Source organism: Solea senegalensis, linkage group LG5, assembly GCF_019176455.1.
Source record: "Solea senegalensis isolate Sse05_10M linkage group LG5, IFAPA_SoseM_1, whole genome shotgun sequence".
NCBI lineage: Eukaryota > Metazoa > Chordata > Actinopteri > Pleuronectiformes > Soleidae > Solea > Solea senegalensis.
The window spans coordinates 7,552,957-7,578,641 of NC_058025.1; the positions used below are offsets into that span (position 1 = coordinate 7,552,957).

General features: G+C 38.8%; 4 protein-coding genes across 8 annotated transcripts; 3 read left to right on the forward strand and 1 right to left on the reverse strand.

Annotated features, from left to right (window-relative positions):
* Positions 1-14: 14 nt before the first annotated feature.
* Positions 15-3,759, forward strand: cenph (centromere protein H). Its single transcript, XM_044025986.1, has 10 exons — positions 15-459; positions 1,351-1,449; positions 1,746-1,801; positions 1,899-1,944; positions 2,037-2,105; positions 2,208-2,264; positions 2,529-2,592; positions 3,209-3,260; positions 3,349-3,509; positions 3,603-3,759. The coding sequence occupies exons 2-10, from the start codon at positions 1,382-1,384 to the stop codon at positions 3,693-3,695; spliced, it is 666 nt and encodes a 221-aa protein (XP_043881921.1). The 5' UTR covers positions 15-459; positions 1,351-1,381; the 3' UTR covers positions 3,696-3,759.
* Positions 3,760-5,274: 1,515 nt separating this feature from the next.
* Positions 5,275-6,565, forward strand: LOC122769564 (mitochondrial sodium/calcium exchanger protein-like). The gene is made up of 2 exons (XM_044026184.1): positions 5,275-5,918; positions 6,010-6,565. Exons 1-2 carry the CDS (start codon positions 5,742-5,744, stop codon positions 6,202-6,204), a joined length of 372 nt encoding a protein of 123 aa, XP_043882119.1. The 5' UTR covers positions 5,275-5,741; the 3' UTR covers positions 6,205-6,565.
* On the reverse strand, positions 6,515-19,823 carry tpcn1 (two pore segment channel 1). 2 transcript variants are annotated; one of them, XM_044026178.1, is made up of 26 exons: positions 19,166-19,823; positions 15,782-15,918; positions 14,971-15,147; positions 14,623-14,736; positions 14,405-14,535; positions 13,123-13,211; positions 12,782-12,816; positions 12,581-12,639; positions 11,991-12,090; positions 11,775-11,891; positions 11,313-11,437; positions 11,190-11,238; positions 11,044-11,107; positions 10,911-10,955; positions 10,746-10,802; positions 10,599-10,652; positions 9,700-9,772; positions 9,434-9,541; positions 9,183-9,344; positions 8,982-9,097; positions 8,124-8,170; positions 7,958-8,026; positions 7,771-7,867; positions 7,429-7,568; positions 7,263-7,343; positions 6,515-7,172 (listed from the first exon to the last, which is right to left on the reverse strand). In XM_044026178.1, the coding sequence occupies exons 1-26, from the start codon at positions 19,254-19,256 to the stop codon at positions 7,029-7,031; spliced, it is 2,481 nt and encodes an 826-aa protein (XP_043882113.1). In that variant the 5' UTR covers positions 19,257-19,823; the 3' UTR covers positions 6,515-7,028. The 2 variants fall into 2 exon arrangements, with proteins under 2 accessions (XP_043882113.1, XP_043882112.1); XM_044026177.1 differs by lacking the exon at positions 19,166-19,823 and adding an exon at positions 16,078-16,269.
* Positions 17,566-22,604, forward strand: iqcd (IQ motif containing D). Of its 4 annotated transcripts, none has more exons than XM_044026182.1 (6): positions 17,566-17,698; positions 18,038-18,114; positions 20,999-21,665; positions 21,754-21,948; positions 22,033-22,104; positions 22,237-22,604. In XM_044026182.1, the coding sequence occupies exons 3-6, from the start codon at positions 21,021-21,023 to the stop codon at positions 22,513-22,515; spliced, it is 1,191 nt and encodes a 396-aa protein (XP_043882117.1). In that variant the 5' UTR covers positions 17,566-17,698; positions 18,038-18,114; positions 20,999-21,020; the 3' UTR covers positions 22,516-22,604. The 4 variants fall into 4 exon arrangements, with proteins under 4 accessions (XP_043882117.1, XP_043882116.1, XP_043882118.1 ...); XM_044026181.1 differs by having other exon boundaries at positions 18,038-18,091; XM_044026183.1 differs by lacking the exon at positions 18,038-18,114.
* The last annotated feature ends 3,081 nt before the right edge of the window (positions 22,605-25,685 follow it).

A 25,685-nucleotide genomic window follows, 5' to 3' on the forward strand; every position in this document is an offset into this window, starting at 1 on the left:
CCAACTACTACTACTTGTCTGAGTAGCTGTGTAATCTCGCGAGATTGCCTAGGTACTACTAATCGAGGGGGCTATATGTGTGAGCTTGCGAACATACTGTACTTGAAATAAATTGAAAATAAACAATATGAAAATAAAAAGTGAGAGATAAAACCAAATAATTGATTCTGCCCTTAGACTTCATGAACTGTGTGTTATTGTGCAGACACTTCTAACTCCGTACCAGCAGAGGGAGCTGCGCGGCTGCTGCCCGTTGGGGGTGACGTCACTTCCTGGCGGGGTTTCCTTCTCAAACTAACTGATGTAAACAAAACCAGCGTCCAAGAAGTAACTGGGAGCAAAGCTGTTCACATATTTCACAAAGCAGTTTTAAAGCATTCGACACATTATTAGGAAGGATTAACTTATCCTTAAATAAATATTTTGGAATTAGCGACTACGTTAACGAAATCGGGCAAGGTAAGACATCATCTAACTTCATTTGTCTCATTGTTACCTCACCTCTTATAAAGAAAATAAACTGTTCGTATGAGGATTTTCACTTTCACTGTTTGTGTCACGCTGTATATGTTATATGTATTGTATTGAAAAGTGAAGTCCTTCATTACTATTAATAAACAGGTAAATGGACCCTCAATAAAATCAAGATCATTAGTCTCAATTGAATCTAAAGAAACCAGCCAGGTCATATGTCCAATGGTGGTGATCCGTCAGCCATGATCAAGTTTAGAGAACACTCTAGGTCATATATTTGTTATTTTAAAAGTCTTTAAAAAAAAAAAAAACTAAACTAAAAATGTTATTGTTATTTATTTAGCAAACAACAAACAGAATTTACCTTTTCATACCTAAATTTGAGCTGGCTCACTGTGAGAAGTCAGAAATAATCAAGCGTAACATTCATCCACTAAAACTGATTTGTTCAGGAATGAAAGTAAATAACTAAAATTTGACATCTTAACAAAGAAAATATGTATATAATTTTGACTATGAGAGTGAACTTACTTACGTAAAATAGACAATTTTGTGGAGACAATTGCACTACTCTTTATTACTTTTACTTTTTACTGACTGCTGTTGTTAAATTGCATATTTCCTTTTAGTAGGACAAATAAAATATAATCATATTTTGTTTTATGTTATCAGAAGCTTCTGCCCCTGATTATACTGTTTATACAGTTTCTTCCATTGTCTCATTCAACAGCAACTGTTGTTTCTCTTAAAAGAAAGTTCCCCACAGTCTCCATTCTTCCCGTTTGGATACTAAAACGTCTGTATTCATTCCCTGGCACCTTCAGGAGAATTATACTAAATCAAGACCTGCACCTTCATTGTTCTTTGTTCTGACAGCGTGAGGATTTGGGAACCTCGAACACACACCATGGAGGCTGGTCCTGCTCCTAACGGCTCCACTGGACAGAAGAATATGTCACCCGTGGACATGCTGAGGTTACTCTTACACATCATATCTGAAACACTTTTTTATTATAGTAATAATAATGATAATTGGAGTCACGCTATCTTTCACTCCATTTTAATCTAATTTCACTATACCAGTGTGTTTGAAGTATTATCTTCTTGGGAATAAATCTGCCTCTTGTGAAAAGTCTGTCGCTGACTTTGCTTGACCTATTTACACCACTGTATTTTAACGTTGGTGATAACTGTGTTACCGAGAGAGCTCAATATTTTCTCAGGTGATTAAAAAAAAATGATTTGACTCTTTGCAATGACTTTCTTGACAGAATAAAGCAGCAGATGTCCAACCAGTGCTTTGAGATGGCTGTACAGCTCAATGCAGGTATACAACTCTGCATTCTTTGTTTGTTTACTTTGCATTTTAATGTGCCAATTTGTACACAATCAGAGCATTTAAATCACATTTCTTGTGCTGACAGGAAAGAATAAGAGGTCATGCAGCACATCTGAAGCGGAGAGAGATTTGTGAGTGTCTGATGCAGATCTTGATTTAAGTGTAAGGCAAGTTATGTACAGAATTTAGTCTACTTATTTATGTTTCTCATCTTCCTTTCCAGACCAGATTATGTCACTGAGCTGGAAGAAGTCAAGACCAATTATTTTAACAGCACACTGGCACTGCACAGGTAAACAGATCGATAAACTATTAGCTGTGATAGAGGCTTGATAATGTACAGAATGTATTACTTTGCCATTGAATGCTGACTGATTTGACTGGTGTCCTTCAGAATGCAGATGTGGCATGCCATTGGAGAAAAGCTGAAACAAAATGATGCAGAAGCTGAGTAAGTTGACTCACTGCACAGTAGGGCTGCAATGAATCTTCAAATAATCAATAATTATTCGATTACTAAATTAATGAGTAAATTAAGAGTGTTTTGTTCATCATTCTCAACATTTTCTGACATTTTACGGAACAAATTAATTGTGAAAATAATCGATAATGAAAATAATCATTAGTTGCAGCCCTATTACACACTGAAACATAATTTATGTCTCGTGAATATTTAATTTAATTGATCATTCTGCATATTTCTCTTTTTTTTTAGTGCACTGAAAGCTGTGAGCAATCGCTGCATGGGCATGTGTTCACATATCCAACAAATTCAGAAAGTAAGTCACCTTGTTGTTTCTCTGAGTTGCTGAATCGTTTTACAATTTTCATTGTATGCTTAGAACTTGGCACATTGTGTGTCACTTTGATGCTGCTGTTGATTTTGTGTGGTCCTTGTTGGTGTTGGAAAATAGTGGTACACTAAAATATGCCAATGTTTTATGACATGATCGATATGGAAATATTGTTGGCAGTGTTGTGGCAGTTGTATTTTAACTGTCCCTCCACTCCCCTCACCAGTATATTGTTTAAGTTTATAACACAAAAAATTTTACCTTAAGTGTTTTAAAATACTACTACTAACATACTATTTGCGTTGGGTTACAATATATGCAGAACAATGAGTGAGTAACATTAAGCAAGAGAGGGCAAATGACGTGATGCCTGGGAGATGCAAGGACAATCGCCATGGGCGAGGCAGCTCTTACAAGTTGCCCTTCCGTCTTAAGCTGTGTGAACACATTTGGTGTTGACACTTATATTTGAAGGAATTGATCCTGGAATGTACTTAAATTTGATTGTCAACCACAGTGTAGGAACCCTGGTACTAAAATGTAAGTATTGTTTTAATATAATGATGATTTAATACGTTAATCCCTGTTGTTTTTGGAACAGGAGTCGAGAGATCTTCAAAACGAAATAACAGATGTACAGAAGAAGAGACTTGGTATGTTCTGTGGGACAATTTAATTCACAAATGAGTTCTCAGAATATCATTCTGATGTTGTCTTTTGTTTGTGTGTGTGTGTTTATAGAGATGAAACGTCTCACACATGAGAAAATGAAAGAGATCGAGGAGTTGATGTCTAAGAAAGAGCATCCAGACATAGAGAAGTACAAAGCAGTGCTGGAGAAAGGTCTGGCCAACATGGAGAAATATAAAAAGATAACCATCATGACACAGAACGTCCTCAGGGTAATTTATACTCCTACAAATATGCAGTTTAATGTCAGTACGGACTGAATGTGTAGTTAATGTGCAGTGTGGTGTTGGTGTGTTTCTCCTCAGGGAATCCTCTTGGCCTGTAAAGTCCACTGGCTGGACGATCCAAAACTTCGAGATCTCGTCATGACACTGGAGGAGTTTCCTGTCTTGGACTAATTCACTCATATTTATGTTTGCGTTTTCTTTTAACTATCTCATTTTAAATAAAATCTAAATCCACCACTGTGATTCACTGATAAATGCAACATGGATTAGACAAATGGGTTTACCAAAATTGGTCAAAAATGTCATAGTATAGTATGCTATCCAAAATCAGTCAAAAAAGTCATAGTAAAGCATGTCGTCCAAAATCGGTCAAAAAAGTCATAGTATAGCATGTCGTCCAAAATTGGTAAAAAAAGTCATAGTATAGTATGTCGTCCAAAATCACCAAAAAATGTCATTGTATAGTATGTCGTCCAAAATCGGTCAAAAAAGTCATAGTATAGCATGCTGTCTAAAATTGGTCAAAAAAGTCATAGTATAGCATAATAGATCAAAATCGGTCAAAAAGAATCATAGTATAACGTATTAGATCAAAATAGGTCAAAAAGTCATAGTATAGTATGTTGTCCAAAATTGGTCAAAAAGTCATAGTATAGCATGTTGTCCAAAATTGGTCAAAAAAATCTTCGTATAGTATGTCGTCCCAAATTGGTCAAAAATGTCATAGTATAGCATGTCGTCCAAAATCGGTCTAAAAAGTCATAGTATAGCATGCTGTCCAAAATCACTCAAAAAAATCATAGCATAGTATGTTGTCCAAAATAACTAAAAAAAGTAATAGTATTTTATGTCGTCCAAAATCACCAAAAAATGTCATGGTATAGTATCTTGTCCAAAATCGGTCGAAAAGTCATTGTATGTCGTCCAAAAACGCTCGAACATTCTTTAGTTATTGTCAGGGTTGGGATTCGAACCAGTGTCTTTTGAGGAAGGCTGGCACTGTAATGAGAGCGTCGTAGACCGCTTGGCCAACTGAAAACTCCAACTGCCTATGCACACGAATTAATCTGAAGAAAAAACACGATGTCATCCAGGATCAGTCAAAAAAGTCATAGTATCAAAAAAGTCATACTTTAGTATGTCTTCCAAAATTTGACAAAAAAGTCATACTTTAGTATGTCTTCCAAAATTTGACAAAAAAGTCATACTTTAGTCTGTTGTCACAGAATGACAAAAAAGTCATACTTAAGTATGTGGTTCAAAATTTGACAAAAAAGTCATACTTTAGTATGTCGTCCAAAATTTGACAAAAAAGTCATACTTTAGTATGTCGTCCAAAATTTGACAAAAAAGTCATACTTTAGTATGTGGTCCAAAATGTGACAAAAAAGTCATAGTATAGTATGTTGTCCAAAATGTGAAAAAAGTCATAGGTTAGTATGTCGTCCAAAATGTGACAAAATAGTCATAGGTTAGTATGTCGCCAAAATGTGACAAAAAAGTCATACTTAAGTATGTAGTCCAAAATGTGACCAAAACAAAATAGTCATAGGTTAGTATGTCGTCCAAAATGTGACAAAATTTGACAAAAAAGTCATACTATAGTATGTCAAAAAAGTCATACTATAGTATGTCGTTTAAAATGTGTCAAAAAAGTCATTCTTTAGTATGTCGTCCAAAATGTGAAAGAAAAGTCACACTTTAGTATGTCGTTCAAAATGTGACAAAAAAGTCATAGTATAGTATGTGGTCCAAAATCGGTCAAAAAAGTCATAGTAATGTATGTCGTCCAAAATCACCAATAAATGTCATAGTAGGGGAGACCGGGGATGGTTGTAACACTTTTTGTCTCAGCTCCTATAACTTGCAGAATGTTTGTGATACAAAGTACCCTCATTTGTCTACTACAAATAGCAATGTTTTTAACTTTTCCAACTATATCACAGAATTCATTATTTGATGTCAAATGCAAGGAGTGCCATTGTTACAACTTACCCCACTACCAGGGTATGTTGTAACACAACCTGGGGTAAATTGTAACAATAAGATTGAAGGACTAAAAACTGAGACTACACCACAAAATACACATCTATATAACTTTATTGTGCATGTGCCAACACTAAGGCATCTTCCTGTGCTTCACTAAGAACAAAAAGAACTACTCACTGATGGCTAAATAGTAAGCCATCATTAACACCAGTCTCATCCATATTCCATATGTTGCATCCATCAAAGCTATACCTCTCAATAACATCCCCAAGCTTCATGAAAAATGCCTCCACATTTGTACGGTTAAAGCTTGTAGCTCCCTTAACAGTATTCCTCTCAGATATGCTGTTTGGTGTGGGTTTGGGTTCTCTGTTTCAGAGGGTTACAACACACTCTGATGTGCAGGTAATATTTTTCTCAAACCTAAAGAATGTATCATTTTCATACATGAGATTTAATACCCATGAACACAAGACTCTTCTCTCCTCCTCCTCAGATTGAACCAGAGGGTTTGCTGACCTGGATTCTCGCAGGATCTCTGGGTTTGTCTCTGGTCCTGTCCTTCGTCATTGTTCCGCTGTGCCGGTTCCACTTGGATCGGCGCTACGGGGTCTTCCTCATCGCCTTCTACGCCATCTTCCTCGTCATTGCAATGCTCACAGAGTTCGGCGTCATACAGACCCAACACTGAGGCCAGTTTCGAAAAAAAACAAAACAAAAAACTGAGAGCAGACACAAAAGACTTCTTTTGCACTGCCGTCAGTTTGATGCACCAAGTGGACAAATGACTGGCAGATCAATGTTCTGCTGAGACTATTTACACTGTGCCTTTGTTCAGCCGCAAGTTTGTCCATAAAGAGGAGAGAAGTCTGTTAAGTAACAGAAGATGGAAAATATTTAAAATGTTAATTGAAAACATTTTGCTTTGGTTTTTAGGTTTAAAAGCTTCGCCTTCTGTGTGAAAATAAGCGGTTACCAGCAGGAGAAATCCAGCAATGCACTTGACAATCTGAACTGTTTATTAAAATCCCTTATGAGGTAACTGAAATACATTACAGAAAAGGAAGTTATATAAAACACTGAATATGATGACAAGGAGTTAGGAGATACACCAGTATTGTTTAGGGCTAAGAGGAGTGTAAGTCTTTATACTTTTGGTCTTTAGACGACTTGGTAGTGTCCATGTTAATACTGGTCGGATGAGCCGTTAAACTAAGGCATCAGGTTTAAGTACTCCATGTTTTACAGATCACTAAGGCCTACAGCAGTACATGTACACAACATACTGTGGTCGTACAGGCTCAGGTTTCAGTTGCTGAAGTCTTGAAAGGGCCAGAAAAACAGGGCCAGGGTTCAACGCCAAACTAAAAATGGGCTGCTGTCCGTCGGTGCTGCTGGTTTATGAAGGAGCCACGTGAAGTTGTCTCTCAAGTCAGTCCAAAAAGGTCGAGGACAAGTTTTCCCATTGTCACAGAATACTAACAAAGTTTGTGGTTATCGCTTGGAAAGTGTGCATTAGTTGATGCTGTGAGGTCCAGTCTGTGAGTTGAGCTGCGCCTCGGGGAAGGGACACGGGTTAGAGACGGGACTGTCCAGATCCCGCTCCAGGCTTTGGTCTGTTTCAGGCAGGTTTTCCCTTGAATACTCCGTGTACCACTCCTGGAGAAACGTGCAAGCGGTCAGGGGGGGTTGAAGAAATTGCAACTAACTTCTGTCGTTGTATTCAGGGTTATCTCATTTTTGTTTTACCTGCATCTCTTCCTCATACATTTTCATACTGAGGTCACTTTTCGTCCTCGACCTGCGTCCTTGGTACACCAGAGACGAGTGCTGCACACGTGCAAAAGCAGAATGAAGGCTAATTGGTTTGATTTCAAATCGAGAAATTAAAAGGTTTTGGTGTATTTATACTTACACCACTCCTGTCCATAGCTTGTAGGACTCCTTGTAGAGAGCTGAGGGAGGACACTCCTGGACACGTCTGTTTGTACAGCTCTAGAGTGGCCAGGATTTCATCTCGACTCACCTCTACTTCAAACACGATCCCATTCTCATCTACGCACGGAAATTAAAATCACTTACTGATCTCAGGGTAACATTTTTTTTGTAGATTTCCAAAGTTACAACCCATTTGTAGTAAATTGAAATGTAGCATACACAGTGTCATCCCTAACGATAACCTTAACCTTCAGCCACATCTGATCTCCATGAACACTACTGGTCCTGACAAGGTTACACACACTAAAACAAATCCCACCCTCTGGATTCTCCAGTGGTTCCCTGTTTTTGCGGCTGTAGTTCATTCGGAAAACAAAGGCATCGAGGATAAACGCCACAATGATGGTCATCACTACCTGGAGAACAAACGCACAAACAAAATATCACACAAGTGTTTAAAAATCACACACACACAGAAAAAACTCATGTGACCACACAGGCCTCACCATGGTTACAATGTAGAAGGTCATGAAGTACAGGCGGCTCCAGTGGCTCGTCATGGACGTTATACCTTCCTGAGGTAGAAGAGAACACGGCAGCGGTGAAACAGTGACACCTAATGATCAGTGAGAAGACTTGCAGAATCATAAAGACTGCAGAAGGACTTGTTACCATGGTGATGTACCAGTTGTTGACCACAGTCAGTTCAAAAAGAGTCACTGGAGAGAAAAGAAAACGAGCACAGTGAAGTCTCTGCCATAATGTGGATCTCATTATCGTCTAAAGAATTATTAAACAATAAAGTACATCAGCCACACAGTTACAATGGTGACCTACATATACTGTACATTTATTTATCTTCTTTTTTTTTTTAGAATATGTTTTTCTTTTCATTTGTGGACAATAAATCTGTGACAGTTAATCAACTGCTTAATAAGTTGCCAACTATGTTGATAATGGGTAAATTGGTTGAAGAACAATTAAATACATAAAAATGTCTGTTGCTTTTTTATGACAACACACTAAATATGTTTGGTTTGTGGACAAAGACAAACACAAGGATATAGACAGTTATTATTCAATGTTGCAACATTTTCTGACATTATAAGCAAAAAAATAATCAACAGATTGATTGCTAATGATTATTAGCTGTGGCCCTTGTGGACTAATTCATTAACCATTAGAACAAATGTATATACAGAGGCTATGACAATATTATATCCTTTTTTTCCCAGCAAAACCTATAGGTAATCTGATTAAATATTTATTTTCCGGATTGGAATTTGTGAAATTTGGAAATTCGTCAAAGTTCAAACTTAGCTTAGTTCATTTCTATGAAGTGCGACTTCTGTACAATTATTGTAACTCACATCTAAAAAATAAAATAAAATCTGATAAAAAAATGAATCATAACTTTGACTCAATAACACATAAAATGACGAAAACAGGATGTCCATATAAGGAGTTGTGTATTATTCCTGTGGCAGTGTACAGGGTTAACTCATTAATTAACTCTTAACTTTCATTTACCAAAGCTGCTGAGAATATTGTTGAAGTTATTGAGATAATAGTAGCCTTCTTCCAGAACGGTGTTGTTGCCGTGTGTGACGTTGAACTGTCTGTAGGAGTCCGCCACTGTGCTGGTGCTGAGGAATGAATTGTGAACGTAATTAATATTCTTTATATAACAGGATATAGAAGGATGACCAGTAGGAAAGCAGCATGACTCACTTGCAGCAGTTTGGATAAACGACATCTGCAAAGAACTCCATTCCCACGATTGCAAAGGAGTAGTAGAAGATGATTAAGGTCAAACCCAGACTTGCCATCCGGGGAAAGAGCTCGAACATGGTGTCCAACACATTTCGATACCTCTGCTTTATCTTAAACAGCCTGTGATAGATGGATTGGCAGATGTGAGACGACGGTGGTGTGTAGCAAAATGGTCTGCTTGAATGGTTGAAGTAGAAAGAAGAACACACCGGAGCAGTTGAAATGGTCTGAGCACCACAACGAAATAAAATGGCTCCATGTTGAACGCAAGAGCCACCAGACCCAGGAAGGCAAACACCGTCACAGAGAAGTCGAACCTGGAGAAAATACAGAACCAGCACAAATAGTAATGAAGTCTGTTAAGAATACTGAATATTACCAAACATAATATATAATAACTGTGTCACAAATCTCCAGTTTAGTATTAAATTATGTATTAGGATTAAAAAACAAACAAAAAAAACACATTACTCACAGATTCCACCCAGAGCTGAAATAAGCCGTTGGTCCCAAACCTGCTATTTTTAATAAAACCTCCACTCCATAAACTGAAAATGGAAGGAGAGAGTTATTATATTATATTATTTTGGACAAAACTAGACATTTGAGAACTTCATCATTAACAATTAACTACATTTCCTGGACCAAACAAGTACTCGAGTAATCGAGTAATAATCGACAGATTAATCAATTATTAAAATAATTGTGAGTTGCTGCCAGAAACTATATTATATCCTCCTGGGTGTGATGATATATTTTGTCTTCTTCTTCCTCCAATACGTTCTGGCAGGCTTTAAACTAAGAAGTGCAATGCTGCACTTCACAGTTCGGAGTTTGTCATTTGCTGTAACCTTAAATAAAGGCTAACAACCACCTGAGTGACAGTCAGAGTAAACTTCAGCTAACCCTAACCCTTAAAGTCAATATTGTCTCCGAGTGTCATAACACGTGACACACTGAGCGTCAGCAGACAGGTGATTTACGTCAGTCTGGCATGGGTGTTGGTGTCAGACAGGCTGGTACACACACACACACACACACACACACTGTATATAAGTTTACTTTATAGAGGGCACATTTTCCTGAGTTTCTTTTATTTGCCTCATGTCAGGAATGACAGAGACTAGTATTTGAGAAAATGTACTGGGATTTTCACCCACAACCATCACTAGGGTTCACAGAGAATGAAGCGACTACTCAAAAGTACAAGCGTGGTATGTAGAAGACCACACCTGCTTCAACTCCTGATACTTTATTAAGTGTCCTGTGTACCTCATTAAGTGGAGTGCATGTTATACATATGTACTCTTTGGACAGTTTTATGAATATTATTATGTTTCTTTGTGACTGGGAGACAGCATAGAGTCTACTCACTGGTCAGGAAAACAATGTAACTCCAGGGGACAAATCTGGACCAGGAATGTCCACCTGCAGGAAGACAGAGGTAAGACACATCTGTACAGCAGCAATCCTTCCCTCCCTCCCTCTCACACACGTTTAAGTTAAAGAGAGAAGTCTTACTATTCAGCGTGTATGTCTCCACGAGGATCCACACACCATTGATGGCCACCACCACATCTGCAGTCACATGAAAACACATGAACACATGAAACAGTTTAAATGGCGTCTCTGAGGAGAGCACAGTTTCCCATGAGACAGGGAGGACGGAAATGGTCGCACACTCACACATGGCATACTGGAAGGCTTTCGACTTCACCAGCAGGTTGATCCCTATTAAAGTAGAGAAGTAAGCACTGAAAATAAGGAATTAAGATTAGTCGTGTCCAGCGCACAAAAAGAACAGAAACAGAGAACTTACCTTTGAAAATGAGGAAGGCCGTGTGAGGAAGATCATCGAACCAATGTTCTCCGCTTCTTCGTGCCTAGATTACCGCACATGTAAGTTTATGTTTAAAAGAACTGCAAGAATGAAACTGAAAGTTCATCTTCCTGTAACTTACTTACCTTCCATTTAAGGCCAGTGACTTCAAAAAACTTATAAAAGTCCTGTAGGCTGTGACAGAGCAGACAAGAAGATGTTATTGTGCTAATAAATGCAGGATATGTGTGTGTCGGGCTTTTATTTACCTGAGCATAGGAGCCCCCGATGTGTTCAGAGCTTTATACGTGAGGAATCGGTCTCTTGCAGACATGCGCGGTCTGTAGAAACGCATCAGGCCGTCGAACTGTTTCAGCGACACACCCATCGGCCTCTGGGCGGGAAAAAAGAAAGCAGGGACTGAGTTTTATAAAAGAAAATGAAACAATACTATGTTACAGTTACAGCTGCGTAACTGTCTTCCTCCCTATCTCCTGATATTGAAAATCTGTTTACACTTGATATCAAATTTGCAGCACATCAAAAGCATTCACAAGAATGTAGTACACCGTTTGGAAGCATTGCATTGTCCAGAATGTCTTGGTATTTTTCTGTAATGTATAATACATTTTTCTTTTTTGATAAAACGGAATTAAATTCAATTCAATTAAATTGGTATCAGGAATTTGAAGCGACATGTAGATATCTCGATCACATTTTCGCAGTCGTACCTGCCGGCTAACTAGCAGCTGAAAGGCGTGGTCAATAGCGGAGCGTTTGTGCAGCAAAAGAGATTTGAACTTCATCTTCTCCACATCATTGAACGTATCAAACACGACTGCCAGGAGCTGCAGAAGAACAGAGAGAGAAATTGAACTTTTTGTAAAGCAGTTCTGTTTTGTTTTTTTAATCATGCCAGGCTTTTATTTTTTATTTTATTTCATTACCAGGTTCATAACGAAGTAGAGCTCTATAGAGAGGTAAACAATGAAGAAGATACAGGACCAGCGGTTCTTGGAGTACGCCGGCATCATCACGTCAGGGAAACTACACGAAAGAGGAAGCGTGAAAAATGTGTAATCGGCTGAAACAGATGGTAACCATGGTACTTTCATCACACTGGTATAGTTGTGTTCATAAGCTCTGTACGTTGACAGCAGTTAAGTGAAACCAAAGTTCCACTGCCCTGCATCATCAACAGTGGCCGTGAGCGGAAGTAAAAACTGGGTAGTGAGTGGGTTTTGCTGCTGTACTGGAATTCAGGGAGACCTGTGTTGTGTCTTCCAGAAACCACGGTTTCCTTCGCTATTTTCACTGGAAATCACTGGTTTATTGTTTACACTGCAACTTTTCAGGTGCCACACTAATTTACTTTCATTGTAAAACCGGCCAGTTCAGAATTTAGTTTGAGAGCTGGAACCACGTAAGAAAATAAAACCACTCTGTGCTCTATAAAAGATGACAAGTATCTATTGCATACCACGTGAGCTCAAAGGAAATTAAGAACAGGGCTACTAGTGAGTTGTGCCGGTCTTACTTTGCTGTGGTCAGCAGCACAAACAGACTGACCAGGCTGTTCTCCAGAGTGTTGAAGTACTGTGAGAGAGAGGAGATGGTTTGAGTCAGGAAACGCAACCACAACAGAGACTAGAACTGACAAAAGAGAAGAATCACACAGAGCATGAACCTAAACGAGTCCAGCACGCTAATGTCAGAGCAGATAAGAGCGTCGACGTACCGGGTCAGCCGTGTTTGTAGAGAAGAGGCAGAAACCTGGAAGATAAAAGAGGCAAATCAAGCAAACTGAAAAAACTGTATGTAACTTATAATCCATTCATCTGTTGATTATTTTCTCAATTGATCGATTAGTTGCTCGAAACAAAATTATTCAGTTTTAATCATTTCTTTGTCATACGGCGCAAAGACACGAGAAGAAAACTCACATTTAAGAAGCTGACAAATCTGACAGTTGTTAGGCATTCAATTTATTACCCATAAATAATCGATTCAGCGTCGTAGCCCTAATTTAAAAACCTAAAATGAAAAAACAATGCACATTTAATCCCAACATATTCTTACCCAGGATAGCAAATATAACCATGAAGAAAAGCAGCAGCAGGAGGATGTCAATGAAAGGAGGGAGGGACTGGAAGATCTGACGCAAATTTCTAAGTTGACAGAAAAAGAAACATCGTCAGTGAAGAATGCATTTAACAGTTAAACCACATGTAATGTAATGTACTTTATTTCCAAAGCCCTTTACAACAACCAAAGTGCTTTACAAAATAAAAGCATGACAGACACAGCATGGTGTGTTCAAGTAACATAATATAATTATGTGGAAAACAATCAGAGCATAACTCTCGTGAAAGTGTGCTCAGTGCTTAGGTCATAACGAGGGATGAGCCCATGAGATTCGTCTGACACTGGTCAAAATCACTGGGTCACATTTCAGACAACATCCGATACAATCCAAGAGTCATTGTGGGCTGTTTATTTCTGCTTTAAAAAGGAGAAGAACATTTGTTACAGTGTCTTTGAAATAACTTGGAATTGCACAAATGTGTTATGTGTAACAGCTTCATGGTTTAAAAGGGTTTAAATGACTGTATTGGACTGGTATCGGTAAAAACTCAAGATGGTGAAATCGGTATTGGACACAAAAGTGGTATTGTGCCATCTCTAGTCTTTTTGAGTTGAGCTCAAGGTAAAACAGACAAACGTGGTAGAAAACATAACCCTCTTGTTGAAGGCGAAAAGGCAAAGGAGGTAAAAATAAAGCCAAATAAATCATTTAGCATACAAATCCAAATTGTTGAAGCAGCAGAAGTTTTCATTTTTAATTTTTTTTAATTAATTTGTGTATGTGTTTTTACTAGGGCTGATTAATATATGAATAAAAAATAAACATCATGACAAGAAATCATGTTAGGTTTGTGAATGTCATATTGTAATATGTCTTTAAAGGCGGTTGCAGGCATTTAGTCAAATATGTTATTAACTTAAATATTGATGGACAATAAAAGAAATGAGTTAACAAATCTTCAGTTTAATTTTAATTCTGATTATATTTGTACCAGCACAATATGACCCAAAAGTCCTTTATTAAACATCAACTACCCAAAGAAATTCATCACATTCATCAGCTGAAATTAGGGCTGTAACTGACAATTATATTCTCGATAAATCGAGTACTTGTTTGGTCCATAAAATATTAAAAAATGTTCCTCACTGTTTCCCAAAGAGATTTTCCTGATATTTTATGGACCAAACAAATACTCGATGAATCAAGAAAATAATCCACAGATTATAATCGTTAGTTGCTGCCCTAATCTAAAGTCCATATCGTATCAAGGCGTACCTGCGCACAGCACCACAGTATCTACAGTCGACCAGGAATATGGGCCTCAGAGCTCTGGTCACTCGCATGTGAGACGTTTGTCTGATCAGAACCACTATGGCCTCCACAAACTGTAGCAGCAACACGCACGTCTGCACCAGAAGAACAACATGAGATCATCAACATTACACAGTGACAGAGGCTACACAACCACAGAGCGTCCATCTTGTGAACGTTACCTTCACCATGGTCCTCTTGTGTCGTATGAAGGTGTGGAAGCCTAACCAGCGGAGTTTCATGCATAACTCAAACGCCACCATCACCAAAGCCAGCAGCTCCAGAGTGGCATGAACCTGCATGGAAATATCAAGCACAGTTGAACAAAATGCGGCAGAAAACAAATAAATAAGGTCTACATGAACAATGAAAACCAGGGTTTCCTGCTCAACCACAGCGGAGAGCCAGTGAGAAAAGGTTTTAAGGCTGCAACTAAAGATTGTTTTTATAGAATGACTATTTCTTGATTAACCGACTATTTGACTGAATCTGAATCGATATGACGTGACAAGTCTCCTGTGTTCACTCACATAGACGTCCAGGCGCAGTGAGGGCACAGCGGGGGCTTCGCACAGTGACAGCATCATCAGCAGCAAGCCTGTGAGAAGCTCCATCATGTAGAACAAGTGGTTGTGAGCAAAGAGGTATGCTGCCAGGGCCTTTGGGTTTCGAGGGTGGGTGAAGAACTTATCATTGTTCTCTCCTTCCTGTGTGTGAAGAATTCAGTGAATTTAGGTGACATGATTTCCATTTGGCAGTAAAACTTAATCAAATAATTAGACATTTATGTATTTATTTTGCGTGTACCATCACCTGAACCGTATGAATTGTTGTTTTCATGAACCCAGAATTATCCCTTTATATTTACGTCAGTAAATTCTACATTTGATTATTTCCTTGATTCTTTGCTTGGTTTTCAAATATCTTGTTTTGTACACAAACCAAAATGATTCAGTCTTACAGATTTCTTTCTTTTAAAGAGCAAAGAAACCAGAAAATATTCACATACAAAAATGAAAAAAAAAATTCAAAAAACACATTTAAGCCACATGTCTCCAGGCACCAGCTGACATTTTATTGTGTACTGTGTTTTTATTTTGTAAATAAACATGTCCAGGCAACATTTTTGAGTGTTGTAAGGCTAGAACTCTTAATGTAATGTAACGTACATTACACTTCCACAAATACTATAAAAAGATTAATGACTTCCCGCAGGTGTTCATGATAGAAATGTTGCCCACTGAAAGAGCAAAGGGTTTAATCATCTACAAGTCGCAGCACGAGTGCAATAAAACCATCATATGACCACATCCCCTCAGCTGGAGTTGCTCTAGTCTGTACCTGTAGATAAATGGCTGCCTCTTGGTAGTTCATCTCCCAGCTTTGCCGTAATGACACATTCTGGGCTCTGTAGTTTTGTGGCCCTGGAGTGGAGATCACAGCATTGTTCACTATGTCATAGTTGCCTCCACCTCCATCTGGAAGAAGACACAGACAATTAATTCAGCAGGAAAGCACAACAAACTTTTTCATTCAATGTTAATCTTTGTATATTTGTTGTACAGGAAGGAATGCACAGTATCATTTTAATATTTGGCTCAGAAACACAGAGGAAAAAGAGAGGAGTGTGTTCGTACCAACGGAGTTTAGCTCTAATTGTAAAGCGTAGGAGGAAAAGACTACAGGACTCTCATTATGAATATGATCGTCATGGTACCCAGCTGTCTCACTGCATACACACTCCATTGATCAGCTCAGAGTGTACGTGTGCTCTGCTCCGAGTATATTAAGGTCCCACAAGTTTGACGAACAAGTTTATGTGTGTGAGCGTGTCTTGGTCATTCACAGTGCGCTGGTCTCGTTCCAGCGTCCACACACATCTGGAGATGCAGATGGTCAAACATTCCATTCAGGCCTGATGCAAACTCCAGACACACAGTGAACTCCTGATGCGCGTTGTCCACACAGATCCACAAATGTCCGACCACTCCACAATTACAGACAGTGCTTACGGCGCTTGACAAGTGGTTGCTTCGGTGCTTCTTTTGAAGAAAGTGTCTCTTCTAGTCACGTTAATAAGAGATGCTATAGAGGCCAGCAACAGCACAATGTGACTTGAACACTTGAACATTGAAATTACTCTCCAGCCTCCTGCAGCAGAGTGTGAACTTTGAACCAAGAGGCAGATAAATGAACCACAGGAGGAATCAATACAGTGCTGCAATATGAAGCATGAAAAACTGAGAGCATCTATCTATCCAATAACAGTGTGACAACAGCATGCCATTGTACAGATATACAAATTGTTTTTGAGTATTAAGTCATTCCATGTGTCTCTCTACAGCTGCACGTTACAGTCCTATACGAGCCTCTCTGGGTGATCTTCCTTTCCACACGCTGTTCATCACGTGTTTCTGTTCCAGTCACACGTCCTTAGAATAAAACTTAGCAGAGACCATATGAGACTCAAAAATGCAGTCGCAGGCACTTCCTGTCCGGCATGATGGCAGCAGATAGAGCTGAGGTGTGAAGATTAAATTCCAGTCCGACTGTCATCCTCACAGGAGTTTACCTGGTGCCTTCAGTGAGCCACTCCAAACCCTCACTTGTGAAGAAACAATGACACGTTTGGAGCTCCCGCTCAATGACATGTTGAGGTCAGGCTCAAAGAAACACAAACAGAATGAGCAGGGAAAAACATAAAATGTACTTTTGTGGTGATCTGCAGGATCCACCCCGCCACCATCAAAACAAAAACATTGTTTTCTATCCAAAGAATGTGTCACTGATGTGATACAATGCAGCCTTCTTTCTCAGTGTCCAAGTTCAAACTCTCTACAGAAAACTCCAACAGCAATCAATTAGAGTTCTGTGATAGTTCCCCTCCTTGTCCACCACTCCTAGATATCCTGAGGGAAAAACTCCTCTGTGCTTCCTGTTCACTTCCAAAGCCAGAGAAAATGAGAAGGCTCACACACAGAGACACAGTCACACACAGGCTACAAACAGACATACACACACACGCTGCCCATGAGCAACAGGGAGGGGCTGAGGGGTGCATGTCCGCTGAGGCAGCAGTTTCTCAGGTGGGTCATTTTGTAGCTTATGTGTGAGGAACACAAAAGGCAACAGGGTAACCATGTGAAGCAGACGCATGGATACCCATACATACACACACATGTGATCACAGTAAAGCTAAAGTGGTGTGGCCTGGACGACGTGCAGCTGTCGACATGAAACTGCACCAACGCAAACCCGGTAAGTAGATGATGAGCACTGACCTCATGTCACAACATATACTGCTATGATACACATCTGCTGATATATACAAACGTTGTCTTGTTTTAAAAAATAAACTATACACAATGCTTTGAATATATTAATCTAAAACTCTTAATTGGCTTTAAAGTTATTAAAGATCCAGTGTGTAACATTTAGGTGGGTTTACTGACAACATTTCTATAAACCACCCAAAAGTGTGTTTGTTTAAGTGTATAATCTCTTTAAAATATATTTTCTTTATTAAAATAAAAAAAATATATTTTAAAAATATTTTGTTTTATAGCCTTAGAATAAGCTTTTAATGTGTACTTTAAGGGGCCTTGCTTTATGGAGGTCGTAGTTCCCTGAAATCCCTTGGGTGACGGAGAGGTGAGTGAATCTGCAATCTGCTAGTGAGTGTACTTTTTTCTGCTTTGAAAGCTCAGTCTGAAATATTGAGAATGATTTACTGGCAGACATATAATACACTATCCTTAGGTATGTTTTGTATTCATGTATAATCATTTAAATCAGCCTTTTAAATGTATTTCAGTGTAGAGATGGCACGATACCACTGTTTCGTGTCCAATTCCAATAACAATATAACAAACTCGAGTACCTACTGTTAACAATATCAGCCGATACAGTGATTTTAGACCTTTTAAACTATGAACACATTTGTGCTGAGTCATTTCAAACTATTTCAAAGACATAATTCTCCTGTACTGAATTGTAGATCAATTAAAAATACTTAAAAATCCTGAAAACATGCATTCATCTCCAACATTTAGCAAGGAAATGTCTAAAACCTCAATAGTTAACAGAGGAGTCTGGTGTATTTAGCGACAGCACTGCCGAAAGCTGTTTGTGAGCTGAATCACAACCCATTCAGCCCTATTTCAGTTCAGTGACTGTGTCAGGCTGAGTCTGTGTTCGGTCATGCAGAAAGTACTGAACTAATATTTTCAATGAACTGACTCTAATGATTCAGTTACACCGAAAACAACTGCTTTGCTCATCACTAGTTTGTGTGTTTGTGTTGCATTTAAAATGACATCTCTGTAGTTTCCTGCAGCCGTGCTACGACGATCCAGCCAATGTTGAAGTGGTACTTTATGGAAAATGATGTGCGAGTCGAGTAGTGCTAGAACTGTTAAAGTGGAAAAGCGCCTATATAGTTTGTCCATTGTGGGCTACAAACATGGTGGCCCAACATGGCAGCCCCCCATATATGACCTGGCTCTTGATGTTAATATAAAAAGGTACATTCTTGGGTAATGGGAAACAACAATGTATACAATCAGGTATTTTATCTTCAGTTTTTGCCAAATGAGAAATAATTCTACCAACAATTTACACACTGGACTGTTAATAATATATTGAACAGCAGCAGCAGCAACATCTCCACGACCACAGTTGAAGTATAATAAAACTAAGGACATGACATTTCAAAGTAAAACTCACTCTCGTCTACTCTCTCTGTGTCCTCGGTGAGCAGGTCACTGTTTGCTTCGTCCCAGGTCAAGATGAGAGGAACGTCGTCGTCAGAATCCATGATAGCAGCTCACTTTGGATTGATTTATGTTCAGTAGCTGGAGATCATCAGAAACAAGCTCACAAGCTAAAAAAAAACCCGAAACAACCCCTAAAACCTTAACGATTCATTGTGCAAACCGCAGTAAAACAGCTGCACATCTTGTCTGTGCAACAGACGACGCGTTATTAGCCTCTGGTTGTTGGCTAACGAATCGAGTACGTGGGGCTAGCGACAGGAATAGCAAACGGATAGTTGCAAACAAAAAGTCTCTGGTGTCACGGGAAGTGGCACATGTTTAAGAGACGTGAAGCAGACAAGGCCTGTGGCTTTCACACTCGGTCCCAGATGACATGTCTGACCGCATCAAGCAGTTCTGTCAACGCAGCTAACAAGCTGATACAGTCCTTGTCCGTCACGGCGTCGTCACCGCACACCGGACTATCTTCGACATTTCGTATCATGTGCGTGTTGTTCTCACTTTTCATCGACAACCAAATACACCGGTTAAATTACGAGATTAATGTTTCCATACAAAGTACACACTAGCCAAACGAAAGCAGCAGCAGGAACACGGGAGTAGTACCGCTATATCAACAAACATTTGCGACAGCAAAACGATTTACTGCAGTGGCTGTTTCCCAAATTTCCAAAATAAAAGCCGCTGACAGCGCTGTGAAACCCTTATATACAACTCTCTCTTTATTTAATTATTTATTCATTTAATAACGTAGTGAAACACTCTAAATATGTATTGGTGGGTGTGTGTTTTTTTCCTGCGTCAGTATGTGCACGTGATATAATGTTGACATCCGTATTATGTGGTATCCTGGCAACGGAGTAAAAAAAAAGCAACAACTTCCGCCTGCGGTTAACAGACGAGGTGACCGGTATGTAGCTCATACTCTCACTACTTCATATCAAACAATTAATATAATATTAAGCTTAATATGTAACTGTAGAAATAATACATGATATGAATATGAATAAGATTTTTAAGATTGAAAGTAACCGAAACGTGTAAACTGCATCTACATCTCACATGCACTGTAATCTTACCTAATAGTTAGCTGCAACTAACGACTATTTTATATAATCGATTAATCTGTTGATTATTTTCACGATTGATCGTTTGGTTCGTAAAATGTCAGAACATGTGGAAACATGTTGATCAGTGTTTGCCAAATCTGGAAATGAGGGTGTTCTCAGATGTTCAAAGTCTGTGTTATATGGAGCAAAGAAACCAATAAATATTCACATTTAAGAAGCTGAAAAATCTGAAAGATTGTTTTAATTATTTAAAAAACACTATCAAAATCGTAGATTAATTCAATACTCAATTCATAATAAAAGTAAAAGTAATTAAAAGTAATCGTTGCAGCCCTAGACAGAATTATGTTATTCCTAATATTTTATTCCTCATTCTATGTACATCTGTGATGTATGCTCTTATATGTCATTCTAATATTTTATTCCTATTCTTTGTATTTCTGTGCAGTAGATATATTCTTCTTTTTTTTACTTAACGGCTGCTAAGACCTCATTCTTTTTCTACTGTGTTTCTCATTTGTTTTTATCTTATTTTACTTGTTTGTTTTTGTGCACTTTAAAGGGAAGCGCTCTAAATTTTGTTGTTCCATGTATACAATGACAATAAAGGAATCTTAATCCATCCATCACCTGGCATGGCTTTTCCCCAATAAAACTCAGTTTGAAACTGTATGTTTTACATTTTACTTATTTACTCTTGTCCTACCTTGCAGTGCCTGTACAGTACCCTACAGTATGTCTACAAAGGGGGCAATAGTTGTGCCAACAACAAAGGCAAAGGTCCAGCTTGTGGCTGTTTTAAAGAACAACGACCGACCACAGAAAATGCTGCTCTCTGTTGAGGCTCAGCGGATCTCACGCATATTGAAAAACTGCATCAGTCAAATAGAGATTGTGGCAACACTGCCTGCTCTGCTGCATTTAAACAGTGCCTCAAGAGTCGTGGATGAAGAATTCATAAGGGAAATTAAAAAGCATCAACTATTATATGAAAGACTGAGAAAGACACTGGAGGATCTCAAGCAGGAATCAGAGGGAGAAGATGATGAAGGGAGGAGGAGGTGGAGAGCAAAGACTCAGCTTGAAGTGGACATCAAGAACTCAGTCAGGGATCTGCTCCGGCTTTTCCGCTCCCATCCAGATGCCATTTTTCATTTGAGGGCAGAGGAAGGAATGGAAGTAGGAGAGAGTGAGTGCAAGCTAATTAAAGGGCTTAAGAGGTTTCACAGCCATATAGTAGACAAACTGCTGACAAGTCTGGATGAGGAGTCACAGCTGGTCCTCCACAAGTCTGCGTCTTCGCCCCCCACCTATGATGTGAAGAACTTGGCTTCTCTGGAAGAAGAAGTAGCTACAGCTAAGAAACAAATAGATGCAAAGGTGGGATACAAAAGAGGACATTGCAAATGAATATAGTCAACTGTCCTTCTCCGTCTCACCTGTGCTGCATTTCTTTTTTTCTTCACAGATTGCTCAGAAAAACATTGAAATCAAAAATGTGCAGGAAGTATCTTTTACATCACTACTCACAGACAAGAAGAGTCAGCCACAATTCAACATATCTATGAGGCAGGCCAGTATGCAACAGGAAATTGATCAACTGAAGATTCGGCTCAGCAATTTGATCCTTGAGAACAGGCAGGCAGAGAGAATACTCCAAGAGGTACATTTAGTTTATCTAACAATAATTAGAGTTTTATATTGTAAACACCAATTGTGACTTTTTGTATTTTTTCTTCCATGGCAGGAAAATGAAAAAGTAGAGACAGAAATTGAATACTTGCTTCAAAAATTTGACAGTGAAGTGGAAGAAATCCAGGTACAAAGAATATGACGTGTTAAATTTTCTCAGATGGAGTCTGATCTGATTTGGTTCAGACTTTTTCAGGATATCTTGATAATGTATAGGATAATTGTGACCGTCTCTTTTTGCCACTATCGCCTCTCTCAGGCCGACCTGGAGTTGAATGAAATCGATCACGAAAGGGAAGAGGATGAGTTGAGGATGCTGGAGAAACCATTTTCTGTCTTGGAGGAAGAGTGCAACCGGATTCAGGAGAAGCGTCGGCAGGCAGAGGAGCAGAGACAGCTGGAGATGGAGGAGCTGCAGTTGAAGACCAAAGCAGCTATTTTGGCCCAAGCGTGGTGGAGAGGCTACAGTACTCGCAAGGCCTTGAAGAACAAGGGCAAAAACAAGAAGGCCAAAAAAGGAAAAGGCAAGAAGAAATAAATCATACACAAGATTCATCACCCTGGTGCTACAAAGCATTGCTTGTCATTTATGTGTTCTTAATTCAATAAAGTCTCTTGTGTTTTAAACTGGTATTCATAGTTTATTTGAGTCACAGAATATCTGTGATCCTGCAGATGACATCAAACTATGAAAAACCAGCAGACACTGAAATATCTGAAATATTTATAACCAGTGTCCAACAGCTTGTTTTTTTATTTTATGATTGTTCATGAGCGACTTTCCAGCATTAAGTTAAAACAAAGGCTCATTCATATGGACGCACCAGCTGCTATTCCTTTAATGGCCACAGGGTGGCAGTACAGACTCTTATATCCTAAATAATCAATTATCTATATTAAATCACATAGGCAGTCATGCAAACACCATCAACAATATGTCTTTTTTGTAAATGCTAGACGTAAAGTATTCTTTTAAATTAATACATGAGGTATACCTGAAATAAAACACTTATCAGAACCATTTTGTATGTTCTAATCAAGGCAGTGTTCATTAATCATGAGTGAAATGAATGACAACTTACCAAACAGTCAAACAAACAAAAGCATAATTAAGACAGGTTTCTGTTTCTGGATCAAAAATGTTTTGCAAATGCTTCACACGACAACCCTGATTCATTACAAACACAAAAACAATTGCAAAACAGATACAACTCTCTCAGACGGAAATAACTTGATATCAAGTGACAGGCCACATGGAATCAATTGGAGGGCCACATGTGCTTTAAAGCGATTATTTAGTTTTTCTTCAGTGTCTCCACTTCCGCTAAGAATCATCAGAAAAATTGAACAAAGTTTTAATTTAACTCAAATAAGTCAAATATAAAGTTTAATATTAAGAACTTAAGAAGAATTAACAACTCAGTCTAATAGAGACAGAAGTAAACAGTAAGTTCTGATTATTTTCTATGATCCATCAGGGTTGTTCTTCAGAACACGTACCTTGTACAGCTGTTTCTCTGTGTCATTCATATTTTCACCTTCTTCTGCTTCTAACGTGTCACCTGTCATTTCATAACGGTTCAGCGTCGCCATCTTTATCTGTCCCAGGAGGAGTGTTCCTGAGTTTCATACATGTTGGTTCAACCTCTGGTGTGGTCTGTGACTCTGGATCGTGTGTGGTTACCCAGGTTAGAGCTTCAGAGCTGGAGCTGGGACAGCTGATTGCTCTTCTGCAGCAGCGTCAGGTTGTGCTGGTCGTCCAGTGTCGCCGCCTCTTTTCTCTGCTGGTCAACCTGCTCCTGTGCTTCTCTCTCCCTCTGCATCATTGAACTGTGACACACACACACACACAAACACACACTGAAGGTGCAGCACCACAATTAAACTTCACATGTCAAACATGTCAGAGAGATTTAAGCCACCTTGCCTGAGACAATGAGCAACTACTGACAACATCACACAAATGATTGCACTCTTAACATATAAAACCTGAAGAGCTGAAAGGTGCTACTTCACACAGTGAGGCTACTGTTAACATTAAGGCTGACTTGTGTAATAGTGTGTGAATGATTCTCTATGAGAAGACATGTTAGGTGTTCCTCTGTGTTTTCAGCGAATAGACGATTCAGTAAATGTTTATATGATGTCATCACATGTTAAAATGCTCACATTCACCACCTGCTCTGCGATGTGCTGGTGCACACGTGTCCGTTTCATCAGTTCTGCCTTCTCGCCTTTGTCCTGCCATTGTAAAAGAGATTTGTTGACTCAAGGTTTAGAACTGAGAAACACAAAGAGAGAGCTGATAAGGCTTAATTAGCATTGTTTGAACTCATTTGAAAATGGTTTGAATATAAAATAATGGTGAACATAATGGACATGTATTGTTATCTACTATCAATTAACCTTACTAATTCAATTAATTCTAGCCTCTAGCGTGTTCTTTAAATCCAGTTAGTATCTTAGCTGAACTCTTAAAACTATTATAGGTACTCACTCATCTTTGATGGACACTTTGGACTTAGAGCCCACTTTCTGTGTCTTCTTATCTGTCTGAACTACTTATATTTTCCCTAAAAATGTGTGATGTTTTTCCCACTTAAAGCTCAATAATCACACTAAATATCACACCTTTCCACGGCCGCTTGACATTGCACGGACACACATAACGTCCCTCACCTTACACTGGACTGACAGACACAGATACACATGATGACACTTTTTAGTAAACATGTCAGTCTGTCATCAGTTGTGTGAAATTGTTAAGGCTATACATCAGACCAAAGGATGATTGAGAAATGTGTGGAAATAAACTCCCGCTGACCTGTCAGTGGGTCATGCAATGCAACCCAAACATTAGGGTTTTTGTCCTTTTTTTAAAAAAAAAAAAAAAGTTAGTTATAGGAATAGTTATAGGATCTATGTGATTCTACATGTGTAGAAGAGACTGAGTCTCACAGTTTCCTCTATAATAACTAACTAACTAACTAACTAACTAACTAACTAACTATTAAGTCAGTCAGGGAGTATAAATGTTGTGAATAGGACTGGCATCAGGGACGGTCTTCTTCAATGGAAAATTATGTCAATTTTGTGAATTTGTAGCAGTGTATAGAAGCCAAATATGTTGTTATAATGTTGTGATTTAAAGTGTGATTTGCCCTGTGTGGTGTTGCTGTGCTGCCAGGCAGTACTATTACTGCTGTGGTTAGGTGTTTGACCCAGAAGAGCAAAAGGTTTTTGACCGCTTGTGGTATTAATACACTTGTCGTCATCCTGAAGTTTTTGTCGTTGGAAAGTGGAAATTCATTGACAACATTCACTCACACTCAGGAATAAATTTCACTGTACAGCATCACCCGAATTGCGTCTGGACGTCAGCACAACAAATGGAATGGTGGTAATCAACAAAGTGAGGCACATCCACCAGGTTACTCCTGGGTCAAATACCTCAGTAGCTTTGTGTTAGACAATACATATTATGAGTGGACATCAGTTTGATTGATAGCTGGTATAGTCCAATAGTAGCCTGGTTGTCAGTGAGGCTTCAGAATTTCCAGTTACAAAATATCAGCAAGGCATTGGTCAATTCACGATTCTGGAGGCATATTTGGCTTTTATATACTGCTACAAATTCACAAAATTGACATAATTTTCCATTGAAGAAGACCGTCCCTGATGCCGGTCCTATTCACAACATTTATACTC

Bases quoted from the DNA above. Each gene is read 5' to 3' on its own strand.
- cenph (XM_044025986.1), top strand. From the start codon at position 1,382: ATGGAGGCTGGTCCTGCTCCTAACGGCTCCACTGGACAGAAGAATATG. The intron at 1,450-1,745 runs GTTACTCTTACA...CTTTCTTGACAG, and splicing joins TCACCCGTGGACATGCTGAG to AATAAAGCAGCAGATGTCCA. The intron at 2,106-2,207 runs GTAAACAGATCG...GGTGTCCTTCAG, and splicing joins AGCACACTGGCACTGCACAG to AATGCAGATGTGGCATGCCA.
- LOC122769564 (XM_044026184.1), top strand. From the start codon at position 5,742: ATGTTGCATCCATCAAAGCTATACCTCTCAATAACATCCCCAAGCTTC. The intron at 5,919-6,009 runs GTAATATTTTTC...CCTCCTCCTCAG, and splicing joins CAACACACTCTGATGTGCAG to ATTGAACCAGAGGGTTTGCT.
- tpcn1 (XM_044026177.1), bottom strand. From the start codon at position 16,186: ATGGAGTGTGTATGCAGTGAGACAGCTGGGTACCATGACGATCATATT. The intron at 15,919-16,077 runs GTACGAACACAC...GTCTTCTTCCAG, and splicing joins ATTAGAGCTAAACTCCGTTG to ATGGAGGTGGAGGCAACTAT. The intron at 11,239-11,312 runs GTAAATAAAAGC...GCTCTGTCACAG, and splicing joins TCGGGGGCTCCTATGCTCAG to CCTACAGGACTTTTATAAGT.
- iqcd (XM_044026180.1), top strand. From the start codon at position 20,055: ATGTGGTATCCTGGCAACGGAGTAAAAAAAAAGCAACAACTTCCGCCT. The intron at 20,126-20,998 runs GTATGTAGCTCA...CCTACCTTGCAG, and splicing joins GTTAACAGACGAGGTGACCG to TGCCTGTACAGTACCCTACA. The intron at 21,949-22,032 runs GTACATTTAGTT...CTTCCATGGCAG, and splicing joins CAGAGAGAATACTCCAAGAG to GAAAATGAAAAAGTAGAGAC.